The sequence below is a fragment of the Fopius arisanus genome, unplaced genomic scaffold (assembly GCF_000806365.1).
Source record: "Fopius arisanus strain USDA-PBARC FA_bdor unplaced genomic scaffold, ASM80636v1 scaffold00020, whole genome shotgun sequence".
Classification (NCBI taxonomy): Eukaryota; Metazoa; Arthropoda; class Insecta; order Hymenoptera; family Braconidae; genus Fopius; species Fopius arisanus.
In genome coordinates this window covers 988,491-1,014,069 of record NW_011887759.1, presented here as the reverse complement: position 1 = coordinate 1,014,069, position 25,579 = coordinate 988,491, and the positions used below count along the sequence as shown (strand labels likewise).

Here is a 25,579-nt window from a genome sequence, read left to right as displayed (position 1 = left end):
CTGTGGTTCACCTACTCGAATACCGTGTGCTCCATGTGGTGACCGGCCGGGGTAAGGGAATGGAACAGGTCGAATGTTCTGAAGTGGTACATGGGTTGGAATACCTCCATAGTTGTGGATTGGTTGAGCGAATTGACCAATCGGAATATTCGGAATCGATTGACCGCCTGGAATAAGTCGGTAGTTCTGGTCTGGTTGTGCTACTTGAATTGGCAATCCTTCAGCTGTTTGTGGTATCTGGATTGTTCCTTCCTGTGGTCGGACTACTCGAATAATTTGGGCTCCTTGTGTTGACACACTGGGATGAGCCAGCTGACCAGTTCGCATGCTGTGAAATGGTTGACGGAGTCGAGCTCCCCATTTAAAGATTCGCTGAGCTAATTGAGCAGTTGGACTATTCGCGAATGATTGACCGATTGGAATACGTCGATAGCTCTGGCCCGGTTGTGTTACTTGAATAGTTGGTACGCCTTCAGCTGGGTGTGGTATCTGAATTGTTCCTTCCTGTGGTTGATCTATTCCAATAATGTGTGCTCCATGTGTTGTCCGACCGGGGTAAGCGTGTGGAACAGTTCGAATGTTCTGAATTAGTTCATGGGGTGGAATAGCTCCATAGTTTGGGATTGGCTGAGCTAATTGACCAATTGGAATATTCGGAATTGAATGACTGTCTGGAATAGGTCGGTAGTTCGGGCCCGGTTGTGCTGCTTGAATAGTTGGTATTCCTTCAGATGGTTGTGGTATTTGAATTGTTCCTTCATGTGGTTCACCTACTCGAATAATATGTGCCCCATGTGGTGACCGGCCGGGGTAATGCAATGGAACAGGTCGAATGTTCTGAAGTGGTACATGGCCTGGAACACCTCCATAGTTGTGGATTGGTTGAGCAAATTGACCAATCCGAATGTTCGAAATTGATTGACTGCCTGGAAGAGGTCGATAGTTCGGGCCCGGTTGTATAACTTGAGTAGTTGGTAGTCCATGAGCTGACAAACCTGGTCGAGCTAATTGAATACCTTGTACTCCTTCCATTGACTGACCTGGTTGGCCGAATTGACCAGCAGGATAGTTTTGGGCCAATTGTGGTACGTGAAAAGTTGGCACTGGAATAATTTGCATTCCATCAGGTAATCGGGTCGGTTGAGCCACTTGGTGGGTTGGAATATTCTGAATTGGTTCTTGAATTCCAATGGTTCCATAATTATGGACTGGCTGTTGTGCTTGAATATTTGGTAGTCCTTCACATGGTTGCCCAAAACCAATCGTTCCAACATATGGTTGAACTCCTGGGCCAGTTCGAATTTTTTGAATCGGCTGTGTCCATTGAATAGGTCCATATCCTTGGGCTGGTTGCGGTACTTGAATAGTTCGTACTCCTGGAGCTAGCAGACCTTGTTGACCTAGATGAAGTGCTTGAAGTTTCTGAATTGGTGGCTGGACTTGAATATTTCGATATCTTTGAAGCGGCTGCACCTCGCCAAGAGCTATCTCATGAGGTATCTCAAACCCGTTATTGGGCTGAGGTATGCGAAGGGTCGGCACTGGTTGCTCTACCCGAAATTCTGGACCTGGTTGAGCTCCTTCAACCGTTGGAACATGTCCAGCTACCTGAAGGCCTGGAAGTGGTTGAGCTACGGGCGCACCTGGAAATTTGAAATATGGAAAAGGGTGAACTCGCTGAGATCTTATGGTGCCGTCTCGGGAGAAAAGACCCGGAGGACAGTAGAATTTGGTGCAAGAAGCGCCTCGACCATTTGGAGTGCAGGTGCAAGTGTTGCAATAATGTTGGAAGATTTTGTTAGGTTCACAGGCTGCCTCGGCGGGGAAATGATTTTCAACTGGGGAAAAATTACTCTCATCATATCAGCGTTCAAGTTAATATCATCAGCGGATATTATCAAGGTTTGAATCACTTATTCGCAATAGGAATGAAGCTTACCAATAACGAGGGAATAAATACCTTCAATTAGCGGAGAGTCTTTCCTCAATCCATTCAGAATTGTCAATTTATTTCCGTCGTAGAGACCGGGAGGATAACCCTTCACGTTGCAAGATCCGCGTTGACCATCTTCAAAGCATATGCACCGATAGAAGGCGCGTTTGAAGGATTTTTTAGGTTCACATGGCCCTTCTACATCAACCCACTGGGCCGCAATGCCTGCACACATTATAAAATATAGATATAATAAAAATAGAATTTACCTCGATCGTGTAGTTCTCCTTTTACTACTTTTCACTTGCGTATAAGTAATTGAATGCTGATTTTTCAGTATTATTCCTACGCTTCTAAATATGAATGATTCAAAATGACCTACCCGTGATGAGAAAGGCAAGAACAATAAAATTGTTCAGCATCCTGACACTTATTGAATAAATTATCCGACTATAATTATGATTCGATCACCATTTACGATCGAATGATGATTTATTCATCGAAAATTCTCGGTTAAATAGCTGCAGTTTCGATGCTATCAGCGGAAGGTGACCAATCAAAAACTCGACGTGTTAAAAGTTCGTGATTTAAGATCATCTGGATGATTGGCAGGTACGGATGCACGTGGAGAATTCCCTGAATTGTTATCACATCACCCTGATGTTGGGATAAACAAATGTTTTCATAAACTTTTCCGGGTAGTTGAATTGGTATGAAACAGATAATTCAATGAAGGATATGTATTCTGAGAGAGGGTAGGTTGGGCTTCTTAATCAATCATCAGTAATTAAAAAAATAAAGAACCCAATGTTTTGTCAAAGATTTCTTCAATCGTAGGAAGGAAATATTTGCGGACGTTAGCATCGAAATGGCCCACTTTATGAATACGGAGACATCACTCCAATAATATCGATAACACTCGATATTGATTTTATGCTCTTGAGAAATTATATGTATAAATTTATCACAATTGTTTCCGACTTCAATTATACATTTTTGTGTCGTCGTTGTAGAATAGATTGTCTGATCGTTTTTACGAAACACTAGTTTAAACACTAGTAGTAAAAAATTTATTTATTACCTGCTCTAGAGTGAATTGCAAGTTGGTAGTGATTAGCGAAAGGCAATATATCAGATATATACTGATTATATGTAATCACATATATATAATCCACCGTTTCGGTGTATATCCTGCATATATCTAAGATATATTTCTGCCAAAAATACAAGATAACACGTAGATAAACTACGTAACTTATAACGATATGCATATTTCCGTTGTTTGCGGAGCGACCACAGATGTGGAATAAGATATTGCACCTGTATTTTTATTTCCATAAAATTTTTTGGTTCTTACGATCTTCTGTTATTCAACTATCGATACATAAATTCTACTTGGATAGTGTAGGTACGAGGGGGAATGTAAAGAAAGTACTTATTGTTACCACTGAATCGTACTAAAACTCAATTGCTCGATTACTATTACGCATCTGGAGTACACTACCAGAATAAATTCGTTTACATCCTAGTTTAGCATCCATTCAGAGAGAATACGATAGAGTTCGTTAATTAAGTGAAAAAAATGCATTTCTCAATGTTCCTATGAGGGATCACGGTATTAACAGAACTGCCGACACTTAATCTTCATCATCTAAAGCAGTTGCACCCGCCCTGACGAAATAAATGAAAAAGTTTTCGATATTGACGCAGCATCACCTACACGTCGACAATCTCCACTTTATCGTTATAGAAAATTGGTTCTGCTCACGTGTTGTTGGATCATCTTCGCTTTGACATTGAGGATCAATGAGAAATGAGATGGGAGAAATCATCGGAAATGCATCGAATATCAGTGCATAACAATTCACTTTGCAGTATTTTTATCTCGAAAGAACCGATAAGCAATCACGTAGTGATGACTGTCCAGGGTTCACTCCTCCCGGCACGTCGCGGTATACGTAGAGACAATCCGTCTCGCTATCATCTTTTAATTTGGTTCGAACAAGTGACAGATCAGGATGCTAACGATTTGAATGAGATATTGGCTAGGGTTGAGTGGAGCACCTTGATCTTCTTTGCTCCACTCTTCATTCTCATGGAGCTAATTAACTTGCCAAAAAAACAAACTGGTCGAATTATCAATTACAATATCCCATTCCCTATCCTCTCGTAAATAGCTGAAGGTGTTTTGCGGAAAAATCGAAAATCTTACAGAATTTATCTCGCAGAATGAATTGTTTGGAGGAAATCTATTTTATTGATAGTCTACTTAATGTTTATGGATAATTGTGATATTCGTAGGCAGTAACGCGCATGGGACTCATTAAATGAATCGGAAAACAGACCGAGTGAGTCATTATGTCGGTATCTGAGGAATCCAGACTGGCTGTGCAATTCTGTTGATTCTCTGGGTGTCAGCATTCGCAAGTGCATTTGTGGACAATGTTTCACTAGCTACGATGATGGTGAGGATTGCAACAGGTTTATCCCAGAATGATGAACTCAATTTGCCCTTGCCAATTGTTTCGGGGGTAGGTAACTTTATTCTAGCGATTTTAAGGGTGGAAATCAATATTTCCGTACGGAAAATGGAATATATACGAAATATATATGTTATATGCACGCATATTCCTGCGGAAATGCAATAATATATAAGATATCGTGGAATTTTTTTCTTGAGGGTTGAAAGGGAAATCGATGTAACTGCCCCAAATTTTTTACATTATCGCTGAAATATCGGGATAATCGGTTTATATAAATTTTTGCATACAGTTCTATTTTTATATTTATATTTTTACATGCATTGCCATTTTGCATAATTTTATAAAAATTTATGGAAGTAAGGAAAATTCAGACATAAACGAAATTGAATTCTCATATTCATGACGAAGATTCATGGAAATTTTGGAATTTTCCACATTTTGCTGAGGGAGTTGGGAATTCAAACATGTTAATTCTTGGTATTTTATTTCGTTTGATTAGGGTCGACTTTCCAGTCGTGGTCACCAGTGCAACAACAGCCACTGTTTATTTACTCATCGCCCACGTAGTCTTCAATTGGCATTGAAGACGTGTTGACGAGCGGAATTAATATTAATATCTTAGGTCGTACGTGACATCGCCCTGAATTCATCAGGAATTATCGAAGTCATTGTGAGATGTTTATGGCTTCACTGTTATATTTATTTTATTTCTTTCAATGATTTTTTGGATCGTATCTGATTCAATATTGGAAGCACTTCAATGCTGATGCTTTTATATTATCTTTTTTTCTCATTAGAGTAGAAAAAAATTTATAAATTACTCCTGCACAATACAGAGATGTGGATGATTGTTGAAAAAAGAGAGATCTTGTAGAATATTTATTTTGGCAGTTTTTTTATGAGAATTTGGTTTTGAAAAGGGAAAGTCTCACACGGAATTAATTCTGTACACGATTATTTAAATACATGGGCAATACATTTGCCAAAGTTTTTAATTCGAATACATAAAATGTTTACAATGTTTTTTAATTCAATCATTTTTTCATGTTATTGAGTGAAAATTTAGAAGCAGAACGGCGTGCTCCCGTCATTACACAGGCAAATCTCCGATCCCTTTCTGTAACGACGACCAGGACTGCAACTACCATCAGCGGGCACTATAAAAAAATAAAATGCTGAATTTATCTCGTCAAGTGGTTGAATTCTATTCAATTCGATTGCCAATATTAGAATAATACACTTGATTCATTCGCGATGAACTCCCATTGAAAATATTGAAAATAATGAATTTAAGTATATATAATGAATAATTAGTGAATAACAAATAAATATTACGTACACATGTCAAGATCAAATGGCAATGGCGTTATCACGCCCAAATGGTCCACTGAAAGAAAAAATTAATTGGAGTTACTTGAATGATTGTTATGTAATACAAATAACAGCTGACAAATGAACAGTTGGTACATACCATCCACCCACGAATAACCGTCTGGAAACAACCTTGTGAGTACTGCATTATACATATTACTGCTGTACGGATTTAGACCTTTGAAATAAATTAGCGTTAGTTTATGTGTATTCATTATGATTTCATGTGGCATAGCAATTTACTCAGTGTAATGGGCAAAATGCAATTGATCGAGAAGAATAGAAATTAAATGGTAAATATATACTTGAAAATCCTGATGCCGGGTTTAGATATTTCAGCAATTGAATATATTTGGCGCGCAAGCCTAAATAAAAAGAAATGGTAATAAGTCGATATTTTAATTACGTTCACTTAAATAATTAGCTATCTTGGAACCTAAGGCTTCAGATTCCTGTTGATTGTTAATTGAGTGGTACGTACTGGGCGTTAATGAATGGGATGGATCTTGAAGTCCGAGTAGCCGAAACAATTGTTTCAGTGTAGATGAACTCGTTGGGTATTTATCGTCGCCGAATAAACAGAAGGGATCAGAACTGCATTTCCCGCCTCGAAAATTAAGTCCGTCGCAAATACACAGTCTCGATTCTGCAATGCCTGGAAACAAGGACAATCATCTAAATAAGCGATTACCGACACTTCAGTGTTGGGAAATTATATTGGAAATTTTTAACAATTTTTCGTGATGAATTATTTTGTTTTCTTAATATTTCGATTATTCTCAATTTTCAAACTTTCGTTGAAAAAAGGCAATTGTTATTTGCCATTAAATAATGACAAAACGTAACAACATCATATTTTTTTACATCAATTGCATCAATCATTTGCCAAACAAATTAAAAAAAGAGGATTCTGACTATAGATGGGCGAAGAATATCCAATCAATTCATAGGGATAATTATCACTACATATTAGTGATAATTATAGATGCTAGTGACAGTCTAAAATATCAACTTGGAGCAAATGATAAATAATTTATCTGTATTTTTTGCATATTCTCTGGAGAAATGATTTAAAATGACAAATAATGAGTCAAAACAATTTGAGTATTCTTTGTTATCACAATAATTGTTGTAATGCAATATTTTTTATAGTGGACTTACCGATGATGGCAATAGCGACGATAATGAGTTTGAAAATCATTTTTACTACAACAGTTTGGTTTCTCTGCTCAAGTATTGGAGGTACTGAAGTTGAGAATTGATTGATGATTTATTTGCCGAAAAGTGTGGATTATATACTTGCAACCCCTCGTCGTCAGTAAATGGTGACCAATTAGGAGTCGGATATTCGGACACCTAGGGAGGTGAGACTATCTAAAAAATTCGCGGAGATAATCCATACGACCGGACGTGAGAATATTTGAAACGTCCAATCAAATTTGCCACATGTCGAGTGAACAAAGGATTTTTAGGAATTCATGGTTATTCATCGAACAATGAGATTTACAGAACGTTTCACATATTTTTCACGGCATAGTAAATTTTTCAATTACACTTGGATGAGGGAGAGGATGAGGGGAATCAACGTTCAAAACACTAAGAAATTTGTTCTATTTATTATATTATTAATATTTCTGTCGATTAAATTTATTTTCAATTCATTTTCATTCATTCTATTTTTCTTTAATTTAATTTTTTTTATTTACAATTTATGAAGAGACTCTAAGAATTTGATTGTTCAAATTTCATTTTTTTCGGCAGCACTGCTTTTTTGTTAATTGCGTGAATAAGAAAAACATTCGGGGCTGATCTAAAAATTGGGACAGAAAAATGAGAGATCTTATAACATCAAAATTGATTTTAGAATTCATCAATGCAGCAACGGTTTCTCTAATGGTGTATTTCCAAAATTAATCTCAATAAGTAGAGAAAAAAAAACTCAATTGACTGAATTTTCAGTCGAAATTTTTTATACCAGATGGAATTTGGTGTATACCCACTCCATTTTCTGATAAGATAATACGTTAATTTTTTGAGCATATTGTCACGTATGAGGTCCATCGTACGCATAGTGTTACATTTATTTACGTTAATTGAATTTATTAAAGTAAAGATTTGCTGAATCATTGTAACTGCCACAGCTGCAATTAGTGTTTATTCACTGCTTGTTTACATTTTGTCATAATAAATTTACACTTTTCGCATTTTTACGTGACATTAGCGAAAAGTTGTAGAGGATTCGAGAAATTCTTACGTGCTGATTATATACGCATTCAGTCACACTCATCAGAATTGCCCTTTGATATGGTTTTTTGTGTTATACCTGTATTGTTCTTTAAAAAGCATGATTTTTTACCTACACTTTTACAACATACTGAAGATGATTTAATAGTGTAATATAAAAAAATAATAATTGATGTTATTTGTTGGACTGAACTTATTATCGGCTGTCATGAGAAATATAGAAATTTCTGAATGATAGATAAAAATGGAAAATCAATGACAAGTTAATGATTGTTATTGAAAAAGGAACAACTTTGTTATACTGCTCATTTAAATATTTATTAATTAATATTTTGAAAATAAGGTATCTTACTACGTTGAAAAAAAATTGTTAGATTATAGTGAAATATTTCGATTGCAGAATATCGGATGATTAAACTTATAAAAATATATAATTTCCGATAAATAAAATATAAATAAGATAAATAAGAAATCGGGATTTGATTGGGAGTAGCAGGATACGGATTGTGATTCGTGATTTTTTTATCCGGGCGACAAAGTCGTTCTATCAACTAACCGAGGCTTTATTAATTAATCTCCCTTTATTAATTACTTTTTTCTATGATTTTCGATTAAATCTCGAAGCGGCGATGTATTGTAAGATGTCAACGCCTTGGAGAAGACCTTCCCCTGGGAAATGGTGAAATGTGGGTGAGGGGGTGGGATGGGGTAAGGGCAACCCCATTCACCGTCAGTATAGCATGCGGAATTACCCCATGGAATTATCAACGGGGAAAAAAATGAAAAAAATTTTAGTGGCACTTCCAAATCTCGATGTTTTGGCGCCCTGGATTCTAGCGATTCCCGCAGCTACCGACAGGGCACCGTTTGAGATCAAGCTTCTCTTTTTCACCGCAGAGTAGGAGGATGCAGACACCAATTAAAAAAAAAAATTTTTAAGTGATACTATAAGGGACTTCCCTGATTTAATTGGACTGCACTAATTGTGATCGTCCTCGTGAAAAGGACTGCCTTTGGCAGGATTGGCAATTTCTCGATCAATTGAATTCAATTCGATGAATAATTGGAGAGCGCACCGAGTTAAGAAGTTGATTGAATATTTCAACAGGCAAGATATATAAAACAAAGAATGATTTATTTAAAAAAAATCTGTGAATTTTATTATCCTTTGACAATATACATAACTAGATAATCCCATATACACCATTTAAAATATCGCATGAATGCTCGTCCAGATCAGATTATGAGTAGAATCCTATATCAGTAAAAAGAGTAATGACACATGGTATCTGCCTTATCGCTAAGATCGTATTTGTCCATTTTTTAATAAATAGACTACTCCGTTCTATGGGTTTTATCCAGCCCCGTGTACCATGTCACGGCCTTGATGATTTCTGTGTAAAAAAAATTATTATAAAGCATACGTCTACAATGAATTTATAATAAGTAATTGCAACAATATTAAATCGAGAAATAGGCGAATGACTTGCGTTTCTTCGTGTTATCAGCCAAGAAAATATACTTACGTTAACAAGTTTTATTTCTTCAGCTTATCTCAATTCAGGTGGACAAGCTTTCAAAGTACAGATTGGCACATTATCCCGGATGCATCTGCAAGTGTTGCATGCACTTGTGTATTGGCGTCCAACCACGCAACTTCCGTCGGCAGGCACTGTTAATTAAATTATTTGATTAATTAACAGTTTTATGGACCACTGGATTGTCTTGAAATAAATTGCAAATATGGGGATACATACATTCTGAAATCTCTCTCTTCTCACGTGGTGCAGGTGGAACTCTCATTGATCCGTCCTCGTTGAAGAGGCCAGGAGGACAAGCTTGTCTTGTACAAGCTGCTCCTTCACCATCTGCATTGCACACGCACTGGTTGCAGTAGTATGAAAATATTTTTTTAGGTTCACACTTCGTTGTACTCGGATCATGATTTGCAGCAGCAATGGCTGGAAATGTAGATAGAATGCGTGTGAAGATCGAAAGATGCACTCTTCAATCATATGGTATCAATATAATAATAACCATTTGGAGAATATCTTTTACTTATTAATGTTCAACTGTTGTATTATTTTTTTCAATACGTGTCAACCGAAGCTAATAAAAACATAATTGGAATACTAATAATTAAACTATGAGAATGAAATTCGAAAATATTGATAGATTAAAAAATTATTTAATTTCTATAATAATGATTGTTATATCATATTCTTGACTCACCCGTGATGGCAACTGCGAAGATGATGAGTTTGTACATCATTTTGAAATTGATAAATTTCTGCTTTACTACTCAAGTTTCTGAAGATCAGATTGGAATGATGATCTGCTTGGTGGACGAACGTTATTAAATAGTAGGAGCCGCATCGTTGTCGACGAGTGATGACCAATCAGAAACGTGAGGTGTCCGTATCCGTTGGTCGAGATTATAGTCGGCGAATCCGTGAAATTGGTATACAGAGACAAATGTGGGGAACTCCTCGAGTTGTTATTGAATTGCGCTAATATTTAACCAAGCCTGAAGCCTCGGGGATTCGTCGATTCGTTTCCTGAGAAGTTTCTGGGAATTCCCAGCAGCTGATGTGAGTACCAAAAGTCGATGAATCGATTATGGTAATTAATAGGAAGAGTAAATATAGGGGATATTGAAATTCGCCACTGATACATAAAAAAAATTATACTATAATTTTCCCAAATGTTGTGTAACACATGAAGCATCGAGTGGAAATATTCTATTCCTGTTTTTTTCCACTTCTGTAGTGAATTCGTTATCATAATTTCATCATTGTTTGAACGGATGATAAATGGACAGCGAATTATCACACTGTTCTTTAAAAACGGAATATACCATATGATGTAACCGCAGTGAAAAATTGCCTTCAACAATTAGATGTTCCGAGTTTTATAGGTATACAGGTGTGAGTATTTTTATTTTTAGAGATGCAGAGAGATATGTAACTAGAGGCGAAAGGTGTTTAACTTCTTCTGGAGAATTAGTTATTTAAAATTCTAGATTCCCAAAATCATTCACCATATTTTTGTGATACTGGTCTCAAAATTTGAGTTGTCAGAAAAAATGATGAATTATATTTTTTGATTATAGTGTCACACCACTTTCGCATGATTCACCTCCACAATCTAGTGTTGATTGAACGAGTCACCTAGTGCTGATCAGCTAGATAACGATAAGGTACCTAATGTCGATCGAAATGAGGAGTTCCCAATTTTATTTCCCGAATTTTACAGAAAATTCACATAAAAAAAATGTATCACGATGTTATTTCTCGATTCGAGTGGCTAATTCTTATCAAAATCAATTATCGCAAAATCATTATCATCGACACTTGAAATCTCCAAATGAGAGGTGAAATGTTGCGTAAACAGTAAACACTTGATGATTCGCCTTCGGAAAATCGTGAGGGACTTTAGCCGATGGAGGTCATTGCATTTTAATTTTTCGTCTCAATGGGAGGGAAAGATTTTAATCACTTTCCAACTTGATACGATTATGACCCCATCAACTTTCTACAAAGAGATTGATAATAGAAAAAAATTTTAGCTATGAACGAACTAATTACACCCTCTTGAACTGCAAATCCGATAATAATCGAGCGATCGGAGCTCTAGGATAATCCGACAATCAGTGTTTTACGAAATGATAATCATTTAATCGTTTTGACCTTCATATTGTTGATTCAATGTCTTACATTTCTCCAGACTTCTCGAACAATCTCGGGGGAATCATCCTCCCAGCAAATATCTTTCTCTTCCATCTCTCGAGGATGCGATAACGGTCGGAATGAATCAATCTTTTCGTTCTAATATTCGCACCAGAATGTATAATGTTCAGAGCTCTTGACGGTTTTTTTTCCATTAAGATCGAAGCCGGTAATTATTCACGAATATCGACCTTGAGGCCTCTTCCGGGATGATGATTATTGAAAGTAAAAAAATGCTAAGAAGATACTGCGAGAGGTTTCTATGATTTTTTCTTGGTCACCTACGGACGTTGAAATAAATTCATTATATTCATACCAGAGTCGAAAAAGAATAACACCGCAGGTAGAAATCGTCCAACTTCGTAACCGGTCCAAGCTGGGGCTATCATTTAGTGAATAATAGAGGTACTTCCGCAGAATCCATTGATTGAGATATTTCCCAATATGCTAAAGACGCAATATTTAATTAATGCACTGTTAGTTATCCTCTTAAATGGTTACCAAAATTGTAATAATTTCAACCTCTCCATCCTTTACAAATTTATAGTCAAAACCTGAAAAACATGGTAATTTGCATGAAAGTATTTTCGATTTATTTTTTTTGGAAATTTGAATCAATAAATATTAATAACGGATAACGATTCGGAATCGAGCTAGGCCTAGTCTTGGTGATGAAGAATGACCCCGCGTTATCATTTCGGGGCTCAACCAGCCTTGGACCAATCTTGAATGACTATCTTGGCCCATGGCTAGCCAAGGTTCAGTCGGTATTGTAATAACATTTTAAAATATTTTCATTTAGAAAATCCTAGCATATTTCTACAAGTTTTGGGTGGTACCATTTCTCACCCAGAAAGAAGTCATGAATTTGAAAAATCTCCACCTCCCCGGGTCAACCATCGCCACGTCTTCCGGCATTTCGACAGATTTATCCAATCAAACAACTCTTAATCGAGTATTTTTGTGGTCTGCCATTTTTACAATCCGAGAAGGCACGTAGTTTGTCGTCATCGTAGCGTAAAATGTTGATTATTAATTTATTATTCGCTCAGCCTTTTCTAAGGACTCATTTTCAGTGGAGAACTAAAAAAAAAATAAAAATCTGGTGAGCTCGGCAATTTGGAGAATTCAGAAAGCTTCAATAGAATATCGATAAATGGATGAACAATATTTTTCGAAAATAGGTGAAATTTGGGGTGAAAGGTCATTGGCATCATCTGCTGCATTGATTTTTAGTTGGATGAACGAACATCTGGAACATTCCAACAACCCTGAAAATTTCGGTAGGTCATCGATTTTCTCGGGATTACTGTGCGCAGATTGCGGTGCGTGTCAACAATATTTATAACGTAATGGGTAAAAATAGGAAAATTCTGTCTAGAATTAAATAAAATTATATTCGTAATCCTGTCACCTGGATCATGGGATACATATTTTTGGCGAGTACTTACGCCTTCATGCACAATTTTCAGATGATGCAGGTGTTTCTGGAAGGTGCAATGTCATTTTTCACTGTCAATAATAAAATAATAATAATAAAAAGTTGTTCATTTAGAGATGAAGAAGGTCATTTAAAAAATTGGCATTGTGCATTTAAAAAAATCATTTTCTAAATCATTTTCACTTTTAATTATATTTTTTTTAATTAGTCAGACACACATCTGAATGATCTGGAAAAATCGATTTTTATCTCGAGTAAGGTAAAGTTTTTCATAGAAGCGAAGATGGTGGCGTCACCTGTAAAATCGTCCTGACAATTTGTCCGTTTACCAACGATAAAACAGGAACTACTTTGCGATTTTTTTTATGGCAAAAAAATTTTGAATTCTCAAAAAGATTCTCAGCATTATTCAAGCTCGGATATCTCTCTATAGAACAATAATGTATGAAAAACTAAAAAAGTATTACTTTTTCTACAATAAAAAAAGTCCAACAAGAAAGTCCAATAAAATTGAGAATTTTTTAGATTTTTTTACATTTCATGATTGCCCCACAAGTCATATCCAACTGCCAACTACATCTGGAATGGAATCGTAATTCTAAACAGCCCTGCACTCCTAGGTTTTTAAGATAATTCCGTGTGTAACAATAACAAAATACAGGGTGGAGATATTCAATAAAGATTCTACGGCCCAGAGGGCTGTATTAAATCTTCGACTATGCATTTTATTTCGGATATTACAAAAACGACTTTATAGCGTATGTTTACAGGAATCTGCCAGGATCTGTCGCCCTTTAATCTCCACCGGAATGGCAATTCGAAAAATCTTTCCCGGAATCACCGTAACACCGAGGAACATCAAAAATACACCAAAAGTGGTTATGGAAAATGTAGAGGGAATGACCTGGCAATTAAGACATCCACTCGAGTTACACTAATTCCCAAATCTTGCCTTTTTTTTTCTGTCGATTGAAAAATGCATTCCATTTGTTTCTCCCTCCGTTGAATAAAAAAGGGGCCGAGCAGATCCGAAGAAACTCTCGTACATAAATCTACAAAATCTCGATCAGTTTTTCCTTGAGGATGAGGAACTTCCATAAAATTACGGACCCCAGATTCATACATGTAATATACACGCAACATTCTTACAATAATTGTAATATTTTGTTTTTTTTTTTTCATTTTTGGTAATTTTCTCTCATCATCGTTAATCGTTCTTTTCGTTTCCGCGGTATCTCGAACATTCGCCCAGGACTAATAATTTTTTTTTGTTGTGTTTTTCACTTTACTCCTTCATACTAAAAACTATATATTTACGTTTTTGTTCTTTATATTTCATATATTTAATTTCTTTGTTCATTTTCGGTAAACGCGCGTCTTCGTACAAATAACGCCGACTTGCTGTATCATCCATACATATATTTATCTTCGTCATTGTTAATGTACATTACAAGTGGTACCTAATAATTGTTTCAAGATAGTGCCCGACCTACGGGAGGGGATGTTACTTTAATTCAATTTTTTTTAATCATTTTCCATTTTTATTTAAATGTATTTACCGTAGTATAAGGTTACGCTACAATATGCAGTTAATATTAAATACATTTTTTAGAATTTGGTACTCTCAAAACAACTCATCACATTCGTATCTCCTCCAACACTGATCGTTTGTTGCTTCTCGTATCATTTTGTTCTCGTCTCGTCATTTCAATTGATTAATTAATCGTTAGCATTTGCCTCTCGTGGTAAATAATCGTTAAGTAATAATCGAGTGTGTGAAGATTTAACTGTACTTGTAATTTTCTTTATTCTTCATTATCAACGTAGTCTACACCATACTCTCTCATTTCCTCCGTTTATTCACCTATAATTGTCTCAACTAGTTCTTCATCAGTAGTCAATTATTTATTTATAATTAAAAAGGGTGCATGAATTTAATTTTTTTTCCTTTTTGGGGAGAATAATTATGACTAGCAAAATGACGAAAGGAAGGTCTCCACGAGGAAAAATTCGAGTTAGAATAATTGATTCAGTGCTAATTAGATGAGTCGTGATTGCAAAATGCAAAAATAAAAATATCTTACTTATATTATTTACAATAATTGAAACAATACATAGAAAATAACGATAAACGAAGGTTGACATTTTTTTTTTAAATTCACAGCTTTGTCTTCTATCGAGTAGATTATACTGTCATAGGAGGTTTTTAATCTGAGTACAACGTAGTTTTACGGCACTTAAATTAATTTTATATGGCGCTCATTAACGAGTTACGCTGCATCGATTTTTTTTAAAACTTCATTATTAATGTTTTAACCTCCCCGTTACTTGTCTTTACACTTAAGTGTTAAATCTAATTTTCATGGGATTATTGATTTTATCGTTAATTCTGCTCACTCGTCGCATTATCGAACCCTCTCAGAAAGTAATTATTAGTTTATTTGCCTTTTTTTCAGTGAGAATTTGTCAGTTTTACCATGAAATGTGCATTGGAAAGAAAATTATTTAATTTCTATTTGACCTATTCACTATTTTCCTCTCCTTTGTCACGCAGATATCATTATTCTTTCAATTTCACTTCGTTAACTCTCGGATAATCCCGCGAAACAGTCAACTTAATCATATCAAAATCAATCATCATTAAAACAAATTTGGTAAAAGGATAGTGAAAATGAAGTTAACTGGAATTAGTGTGATCGTATCGTGTACTTCTCTAGAATAATGTCAAATTACACTAAGTGCAAACGGCAAATGTGTTTATCCTAAGACGAATTTTGGGTTGTCGCCTCGTTAATCATCCGCCTCCTTCCGCCCTTCTGATTGACTAAAACGTGTAATAATATGAAGTTGGCAGTTTTCGTTAACGTGATTTGAACTGGTATCGTTTCTTTGAAATACACTTAGTCCTGGATCTTCTGGAAATTCATTGGATCGACTCTAGATACCGTTTCACCGATACTATCTTGCGCAAAGATAAGTGATAAGAGTAATCGAACGATTTAATAACAAAATAAAATAGAGGACCTATGAATTTCTTTGCGCAATATTGAATCCATGGATTTAAAACGGATGTCCAGATCACCTCGGCACACCCGTTCCCCAAAATTGATTTTAGCTTTTGCATAAACACATTCACAACCAAACGAACGTATCAGTGATTTTTTTAGCCCTCAATACCACGGCCACTAGTGCCCACTTTCTAACGTGTTTATCATTTTAAATCATCCACTAGATTATTAGTCTCTTTACACATATGTATGTCTTCCCAATAGCTTTCCCATATTTCAGAGTATAATAATTTTATCTAAATAATGTGCGAACAATCACGTGCCGTGTGCACTACATATTTGCAGAATTTTTTTATCTTGGTTTTATTAATATTAGTTTCACAGTACTTTTCAATGCATATAATACTCTGTATAAAACTTATATTTACAAGGTGTGATGGTTTTCTCAACTGTTCTCTTAAATTTCCCTAACTCTCACTTCTTCCTTTGGGCTTTCTCATATATATTTTTTGTTTCAATGTATAGTGGGTACTTATTACTTCGAGCGACTTCAGGGATTCCTCCAGCAGTTTAATTATCAATTTATTCACTTACGATTATTACTCTTACGTGATCTTAACGATAATTGTTTATCATTAGTTTAATCATTCAAATTTATTTTGCAGTAATACGCAATCAACATAAATCCTACCAGAGGACAGAGATTCACTCGTCATTCGGCCAGATGCGACGATCAGTCGTCTATATAAACTGTCAGGGGCAACGAGACAATTCCCATTGTCTTACCGACAACAAACACTCCTCAAACAATTTCTCCCAACGTTAACCTCAAGTCCCCTGAATTGATTTTCCGACAAGTCTATCGCCTTAAAATACTATCGAAAATCATTTTTCCAGGCTCGAGTTACACATATCGCTAGAGCTGATGATTGATGATTATTTCCTGTCGGTTAATTTTTCGTTGGTAAAATTCTCCCGTTGCCGTCTATATAAACCGTGATATATAACAAATATACAAAAGTTATGTACACGAGCCACTCTCGCTAATTCGCACCTTCAATTTCACCCATTTCACTTCATATATATATCTATTTTTGTTCAATATACTTTCATTTATGTTCAGCTCAATCTCACTGATAAAATTAAATACATCAACATCAATATGCGTATATTAATTATAAAACAATGACGATAGAATTTTAATGCTTGAGGATTGTTAAATAATACTGGCGGAGAGTGCTCGTGTCATTATTATTTTTTTTGTTCAAAAAATATCTCATTTAAACATTATTATGTTAACGCACAATACTCTTTGTGTTAATCGCTTGATCGTCGTATTTGGCATGGGAAAATAATTGCTCCAATGTGGAAACATAAATGTACACTATTGAATACATCACAACGATAAACACTAGGTTTTTTTTTCCACTCGCATTACTCCTCTTATTTTTGTTTATCACTTTATTATTATTATGGGAGAAAGTCCCAGTTGGATAACGTTGATATTACCAGCTATTGTTTCATCTATCTCGAGTCGTTCGCGGAAAGGAACCAGTGGTGAATTTTTCATTGATCATTTTGTGGTTGAGGCTTTATTGAAGTGATTGATTGATTACGGGAGTGAGCGATAATATATATTCAATATATTCAATATATATAATATATATAATATATATAATATATTCAACGCGAATTTTTTGTCGAAATTTTTGTGGTCTTTTGGATGAAATTAGGTTTTTTGTTAATGAAATAATTTTTTATGATCGCCTTTATTTTGCAAAGAGTCTTGATTCAATATTTTCATTTATTCTTGATTCAATATTTTCATTTATTACACTCACTATCTAGCAACCCGCCGATTTCATGATGAGACATACGAAAATATCAATCAGTTGTATTTTTTAAAATTTGAACGGATGGAAAAGAATCAAATGGAGAACAAATGAACTGAAGAAAAATGTTCCCTGTAAATCGTAGCAACACGGGTTCAAATTGAAATAAATTGTTTCACATCAAGTCTTGAGGAAGCCGACGACACGCGAGGGGAATATATAAAATGAACGTTGCGCTCACTTCGATTGAGAGCAATTTCATTCCGTCTTTCACGACATTTCTTGTTTATGATTTCTATTTTTTTTTTCCAGCTAGAAAAGTGAATTCCCTTTGCGAGCTTTTCGGTAACATTCGAGTGGTAGTTGAGAATTGGAATATTCACTGATTCGTTTCCAGAGAAAATCCTCGGACTCTCATTCCGCCAATTTTTAAGGATGAATTTTTTCGTTTTGATCATGTGAACGGAATTTCATGTTCGCATTGAAGGGCTTCGTGGAAAACGAGGGGATATTCGATGAAATAAAAATGTTCTCCAAGTGTTGATGGAGCTCAATTAAATAGGGACTGAAAGAGAGGATAACGACTGATGATAGGGATAGAAGATGTGGAATTAATCGTAACTGTAGCTGAAGCTATTTAGATGGAAATGTCGTAGGTTGAGGATGAGGAAAGATTCACTCTCATTTCTTCTTGTTTTATCTTCAACTTTTTCTGTTCCATCTTTGTTTTCTTTTATTGAACATCCCGGCCCTTTACATCCGTCCCTTTTCCACCAACAGTCTGGGCTGTCAGACCATCGGAGAATAGTGGTGCAAGTTGTTACACACGGAGGAGAGGAAAAGATAGAGAAGTAGAGAATAGACTTACGAAGAGAGGACTGAGAGAAGGTAGGACAGAGATGACTGGGCGTGTCTGGTCGATATCCTGAATGGCAAGTTTCCACATCCCGGCATCCACCCACTCTTACTCATACTGCCAAGAAAAATAAGAGAGGGATGAGAGGAAGAAAAATGAGGGTGAGGATCACCAGAGAAATTAAGCTCATACGCGTTGACGTCGAGGGGGTCGAGGGGGTAGAGACAAAAAGAATAGGGGATGAAAAAAGAAAAAAAAAATCGTGTACTAAAGGTAAGATAGGAGGAAAGTTGCTGGATAAATACTGTTAATTAGTTGGTAATGGGAGAGACAGGTGTAATGGGCTTTTTTATTTTTTTTTTTTGCATAGCCAAAGTGAACTGCAATTGTGGAATTTTCACTTGTTAATTTTGCTCTTTAAATTCCGCTTGGAAATGGCAATAGAGAGTGAGGATTAGTTTATGATGATAGAGTAAGAAAGAAGGAATTTTTCAAACGACAAAGCCGAATGAAATTGCAGTAGAAAGAAATGCGAACAGAAGTTGTTGCATCGAATTGAATGGTTCTTTGTTTTGTTCTCTTTCTCAACATCTTCAATCCCAGCGACTGTATTTCCCTTTGAGTTTACGATTCACTCCGCGAGTATTTTCTTCTCACTCTCAAACGGGATATACTGCGTATAGAATAAGATGGTGATAAATTCATACTCTAGTCTCTGGATATGGCCCTCCCGTGGCATTCGATCTTTATACATTTTCCGTGGCTCCCGGCCTGGAAAATATTTCACACTTCGTCCGTGCATATCGAGTGTATCGATGATCATTTTCTCGTGGGAGAGCAAATCCATCGACTCATGCACGTGGAAAAATTGTGGATAGAGGTTTATGAGTGTGCGTGAGGCTGTAAGAAAAATTTTAATGAATAAATGCCTGAGGCTGGAAGATTGACACGGACTCGGGTAATATTCCAGGTCGGGGGCGCTCGTATTTGAGCTTCATTCAGACATGAAACATCCAATGGATAAAAATCATTGAGCATCAATCAATCACGATTCATAACAAATGGTGGTGATCATGAAGAGGATCGTGAAGACCTCTGGTTGCGCCACTCCACAATGATTTTTCAGATTGAATAAATTCCCTCCTATTCAATTTACTGTTAACATTAATTTTCTCCCATGAACGACTTCATAAAAAAAATCATGTCCTTTCCACCCGAAACATGAAGCACTTCGCTGCAGTCCCACTCAACTCTCTTCAACTTCCTCATCTACTTGAACGACCATTAGTTTTTTTTTTTATTTCTCTATGAAAGATCGAGTCCATCGATTTCCCCCTTGTCTCCCCAATTTTTTACAGAACAATTCATCCTCAATCTCAATTGTTAACCTACCGTTCTGTTGAGCCCCGTTTTTTAATGCCTATTAGTCGTAGCTTATGTCAAACTATTCAGTATGGCTAAATTGACGTGTTTATACCGAAGTTATTTTTTTTCAATTTTTCCTTATTTCTGCTGTATGTAATTAATCAATGTTTTGCTCTTTAATCTGCGACCGTTACTAGAGATATACTGGCAATGCTTTAAGGTATATGTATATATAATATTTATAATTTTTCTCATGTATAATATATAATAATCGTCTCTCGAGGCTTTCTCGGCACTGCACACTACATTAATATTCTTTAATGGAATGAAACGAGACCTCACATTCGCCCCGTTCTTTATCAACTGTAACATTTTTTTATTCCACTTCTCCAAGAATTTAATACCTTCGATTTTCTCATTCACTTTATCATCAATTTCCTAGGTTAATATATAATATATATATTTTATATATATATATATTTTCATCGGTGCTTCGTTTTATCTCTCGGCTCGACATCCTTCAGTCTTCGTTGCGCTTTCACGATCCCGGAAATTCGACCTCTCCCCTATCATCCTCGTGCCTCCATTTTAATCGACCTTTTTCCCTGGGTTTAAATTCACTCGTTTTAATCCAAAGATTTAAACGCATCCCGCATTTACAGGAATGCCTGCTTCTGTTGCTGATGCGGGGAGTGTAATGCACATCGAGACGTCGATTTCCGCTGATCGTTTTGCGTTCCCTCGATCGAGGAAGAGTCATTGAGCGTTAATGTGGACCATTTGAAAATCGGTTATTTCATTTAATTCACCGATCCATGGTCATTGATTTATATTTATTTATACCTTACTGTTAAATTTTTTAATATATTTTTTTTTTCCTTTTCATGGTTTATATCATTTTTTTTTTGCTAATCTTACTGCTTAATTTTTCTGGAACGTTCGACGATGTAGGCTCCCTCGGTTAAACTCGGCGCAATAATTTTTCTGATTTTTAGTATAGAACATTTTGCATTTCTGCCAGTGAGACAGAAAATTGGACGACGCGACGAGTGTGCCGCACAGTGCCTGAAAGTCGAAGGATTAGTCACAGCACGGTTTTAAGTTTTAGATTTTCCGCCGAATGGTTGTCTCTCTAAAAAATTCATTTTTCCATCTACGGCGAAGATTTTCATTATTTTTCCTACGTTTTTTCTCCGGTCCACGTGAATTCATCTACTTTGCCTCCTCCAGCAGAACTAGATCGTCCGCGACAACGTCGCTGATGTGAAGATAGATGATCCAGTACATTAGGTTGAAGCACACGAAGCACACGGGAAATACGATGCGAGAGTACTTGTCAATATCCGAGGGTGTTATACCTAACGCGAAAGTTAAATCATGAAAAAAGTATTTCAGATAAATTGAGGTGCCTCTCTGTCCGGTGGACCATGTACACTGAGACAAAAATTTTGTTAAATGTAGAAAATCCATTTGTTTGCCGTCGAAAATCCTTGTATTTATTAAATTCGATTTAAGACAATTGAAGTTACCATTGAACTTCAAAATTTCAATCTGTTCTTCCAAACAAATTTATTCATCATTAATTTCATTTAATAGTTTAAAGCTACTTTATTTTTTAAGTAACTCAGTTTTTCTCTCAGTACCAGACGTTCCTCGGGACAATAAACTAGCGATCGCCCATTTTCAATTAGAGAACGTAATGAGTGAACAATAAAATATTGCTAAATTGAGAAATAAAATAATCGTTTAAATCTTTAACATTGATTTTGTGTCTAGTCAATTGTCGGTCACTTGATTCTAGAAGCAGTTTGTCTAGTTTTGTCGTGTACAAAGTAAAAAAAAATGGCATCGCGTGTGAAACTTAAAGAAAACTCTGGTGATTTAGTTTTTTCATTTCAAGTGTCTGGTCCACGTCTGGTCCACGCAATGATAATAGATACATAAAGATATGGAAACGTACATGGTTCGCCATAGAGCTTTGTTATGTCTTTGCCAGGATGTATAAAATGCTGTGGCACTGGTGGTGCTTCCTCGTCGGCTCTGCCATTTATTGTGTTCTCCAGTGTTCCACCCTTGCTGTGGGCCTTGGGGTCGTTGACCTTGAACCGCACCTCCTGGACAACACGGGACCACTTACAAGAGACACGGTAGTTCGCCACAGGGAGTTCCCATTACGGTCACAACCCGTCAATATATTTTCAGTATTGCATGCAACACAGAGAGATTATCCAGCTCAAATTTCTCATTTATTTTTTACATCCTTTTATATTTCATTGTCTGGCAAGCCAAATGGACGACCAAAATGGTGACTCAGTTTAATTACTCATTTAAATGAACGCCGGAGAATTTCAGCACTGGTGATATCCCCGAAACCTTTTCGAATCGATTAAATATTTGGGCTCCATTCTATTTATTCACTGGGGATAGGGGTGAAAATTCTTGGTTCTACCAATAAATTACACTTGATTTATATTTTCTGCGCAGGTACAACTTGACCCAGAAAAAAAATAATCAAGGCCACCTGAATCCTGTGGACAGATATTCCAACAGTAATTTTAGAATTTTCTCGCAGTTAAATATATTCACTCGAGTTTCTCAGACAATTTTTTTTCTACAGACTGAAATAATAGGTTACAATGGCAACAGGAAATTTTTCGAGAATTGAATTGCATTTTTTTTCAAGAGTTTTGAAAGAAATGGAGGTGCGCTGTGCAAAAAGATGAAAATAGGATGATAAAATTAAGAAACAATGCTGTCCCTTCATCGACGCAATTTAATCTCAGCCGGAGAGACTTCTCTCGCTGAATAATTAATTCGTTCTTCTCTAATTAAAGCAACGTTTCTCATCTAGCTGCACAAAATTCCTCTGGACTCGTCTGTTTTATATTTTCCTCTCGTCGTGGTTTTTTTCTCCAGTTGGTTTTTTTTTTTTTTATTCTGCCGCCGTGCTTCGGACACTGGCAAACCCGAGACATCACCCCCTATATTCCTACCCAACGCTTTTAATATTTTCGTTTTCACCTCTGTACATTCAAGCCCCAGTCACCCCCATCACTGTACAATCCACGAGATTAAAAGAAAATTTATAGTGGCAGAGACGCTTTCATTCGTTCAACTTCCGAATCGCCAATTCATTTTATGTAGAACACCTTTTTAACTGCTCACGCCCCCAACTTTTGACTATTTATGTTTGGGAGTGGTCCAGGAGTATTCCGAGTGTTTTAAATTAATGCTCAGGATATTTGAGTTGAAGACTTTTTGAAATTCAATGGGATTCCGGGAAATTACACTTTCCGTGAGTTACTTTTGATTTTAAAGAGCGATGAATCCGGATTGATTGCAGTTCTTCCGATCTTAATGCAAATAAAACAATGGAAGAATTAATTTGGTGCATCTTCCCTCGAATATTGGAGTCAGAGAAAGAGAGGCAAGATGAGGCCCCAAATTTCCATCCCTTATTCAATAAAATAAAGTGAGTAAATAAAATAAAATAAGCTGTAGGTAAAGTGAATTCGGAGAATCCGACTGTATGCAACCGTAAATTCTTCATTAAATTAATTATTAAAAATTGGCAGACAATTACCTCGGTCACAGTCCGAGAGGAATTTATTTTTCGGCATGATTTTTCCCGGATTCAATTACTGACCGAACGATACAGTGAATCGTTTACATCTTGGAGTCCAGAGATAGTAGAGCAGGGCAACCGAAAGATGGGCTAAAAAATAAATTGAGAAGAGGTGCGATTGTAACGGAATTCTTTCATGTGTGCAGATTTATTGTCGTGGAGGGCCTAACAATTTGGCGAGCCCTAGAGCCATCACTTGGGGTTCCGTAATTTCACTCATGAATCTTATCCCTCAAGGGAGTAATTGGTGGGTGAAAATGGGGGGGGGGGGATAGGTCGAAAAATGCGAAGACAAAGTTTAGCTTTCTTAAGTAAATGCTATTTGGGTCAGGCCGATTGGGCGACGAGCCCGCGTTCCCCGGCTTTTCTTCTCCTCTCTCCTTTCATCCTCATCGCGGTGGCCCATATGCAGACACCGAGGAAAACGAGGAAAGCAAATTGATAGAGCCAATTATTTAAAGTTAATTAACCAATTTCTCAGGGGGAAAATAGGCGAAACCACCGTTTCACCCCGTACTCCAGTCTATCCGCCTTCCGGCAAATGTTTTGTACTCATAAATTACCCGCAGTCGTACTAAGTGCCCCTCCTTCTTAAGCTTGATTTAGTTTTTTTTTTTATTTGTAGAGCAAAAAAAAACAGGGGAGTGAAACCGGAAGGCCCTCGCGGTATAACAACTCCGAGTCTTTTCCTCGTTTTCCTATTTCGATTTTTTTCTTTTATTTGTCACTTAATGTGCGGTCTGAGTGAGTTTGGAAGGCTTTACGACTATATAAATTCTCGTTCGTGAGATATTATTGCGAAAAAAAAGTTTTTAATTCAGTTGATGGAGTTGGACGCCTCTCCATTCGGGATATAAATAAAATAGAATTGGAGAGAGGCTCGTAACGGGTGTTATACGCACCGAAACAAATATCTTCCTGACAATTCCATTAGTGCTAAAAAAATTTGTTAGAGATCAGAGCTTAAACGAGAAACGAAAGTGTCATTTTATATAAAGATTTATTTTCAGTTAATTGTCGAAAATTGAAATAATGCAGCAACTGATGATTAAAAAATTCTGACAATTTCTTGCAGATTCCTGAAGAAAGGGGAATTTCTTCGGATGTAAATAGACAATGAATCACCATATTGGGTGGGCCCTGTAATCCCCCAACACGCGGACAATAGCAAACAAGCAATTTGGCTGGACTACCAATCTCTCGCTGATTTTGGTTTGCAGTACTCACAGTTTGTTTTGGTGCATGGTCCCCGTGATCTCCAGGCACTCCCGGTACAGGATTTTTCCTCGCATGTTCGACACTCTCAGCTATCTTCTGGAGTCTGCTTCTCCTCATGGAAATCCTCTTAGCTATGTAACCGACGGTGGCGTACTCTGTGAATCAATAAAAGTTGCTAAACACCGTATTTAATGATCGATAAAAATAAATCCCAAGGCCTCAAAACGATTAACCAAACCACAACAATCTCACTAAATCAAAACCAGAGTATTCAATAAATCAGAGGAAAGGGTAGCCGATGACTGAGGCTGTGTAAGAGCCAGTGAAACTTTAGCTGGTAGCATTGGTACATAATAGTTTTCGTGCACAATTCCGGAAGTTCGATAGGTGGAACTTCACTAGTGAAATTGCCCTCGACTGGCCTCTCTTCCCCTCACCAAAAAATCCACCTAATAGCCGCTGGCATCGTTGGATC

General features: G+C 36.4%; 4 protein-coding genes across 7 annotated transcripts in view; all 4 read right to left on the bottom strand.

Moving 5' to 3' along the window:
* Window positions 1–2,425, bottom strand: part of LOC105264315 (glutenin, high molecular weight subunit DY10) — a 5,714-nt gene extending 3,289 nt beyond the window's left edge. The window contains exons 1-3 of one of the 2 annotated variants that reach the window (XM_011301120.1): window positions 2,316–2,425; window positions 1,961–2,158; window positions 127–1,838 (exon numbers count right to left, since the gene is read on the bottom strand). In XM_011301120.1, coding sequence (XP_011299422.1) covers window positions 127–1,838; window positions 1,961–2,158; window positions 2,316–2,355 — 1,950 coding nt within the window. In that variant the 5' untranslated portion in view covers window positions 2,356–2,425. The remainder of the gene's footprint in view (window positions 1–126; window positions 1,839–1,960; window positions 2,159–2,315) is intronic. The other variant, XM_011301121.1, reaches the window with a different exon arrangement.
* A 2,948-nt stretch (window positions 2,426–5,373) lies between these two features.
* Window positions 5,374–7,066, bottom strand: LOC105264312 (uncharacterized). Its single transcript, XM_011301117.1, has 6 exons — window positions 6,949–7,066; window positions 6,269–6,442; window positions 6,093–6,152; window positions 5,888–5,965; window positions 5,756–5,803; window positions 5,374–5,573 (listed from the first exon to the last, which is right to left on the bottom strand). The coding sequence occupies exons 1-6, from the start codon at window positions 6,986–6,988 to the stop codon at window positions 5,479–5,481; spliced, it is 495 nt and encodes a 164-aa protein (XP_011299419.1). The 5' UTR covers window positions 6,989–7,066; the 3' UTR covers window positions 5,374–5,478.
* A 2,095-nt stretch (window positions 7,067–9,161) lies between these two features.
* LOC105264310 (pacifastin-like protease inhibitor cvp4) lies at window positions 9,162–10,377 on the bottom strand. Its single transcript, XM_011301116.1, has 4 exons — window positions 10,264–10,377; window positions 9,789–9,992; window positions 9,558–9,703; window positions 9,162–9,425 (listed from the first exon to the last, which is right to left on the bottom strand). The coding sequence occupies exons 1-3, from the start codon at window positions 10,301–10,303 to the stop codon at window positions 9,582–9,584; spliced, it is 366 nt and encodes a 121-aa protein (XP_011299418.1). The 5' UTR covers window positions 10,304–10,377; the 3' UTR covers window positions 9,162–9,425; window positions 9,558–9,581.
* Window positions 10,378–17,902: 7,525 nt separating this feature from the next.
* Rdl (Resistant to dieldrin) overlaps window positions 17,903–25,579 on the bottom strand; it is a 96,515-nt gene continuing 88,838 nt past the window's right edge. The window contains exons 9-12 of one of the 3 annotated variants that reach the window (XM_011301114.1): window positions 25,114–25,259; window positions 22,222–22,393; window positions 21,446–21,619; window positions 17,903–21,326 (exon numbers count right to left, since the gene is read on the bottom strand). In XM_011301114.1, coding sequence (XP_011299416.1) covers window positions 21,474–21,619; window positions 22,222–22,393; window positions 25,114–25,259 — 464 coding nt within the window. In that variant the 3' untranslated portion in view covers window positions 17,903–21,326; window positions 21,446–21,473. Of the gene's footprint in view, window positions 21,620–22,221; window positions 22,394–25,113; window positions 25,260–25,579 lie in introns of all 3 variants that reach the window. The other 2 variants (XM_011301113.1, XM_011301115.1) reach the window with 2 other exon arrangements.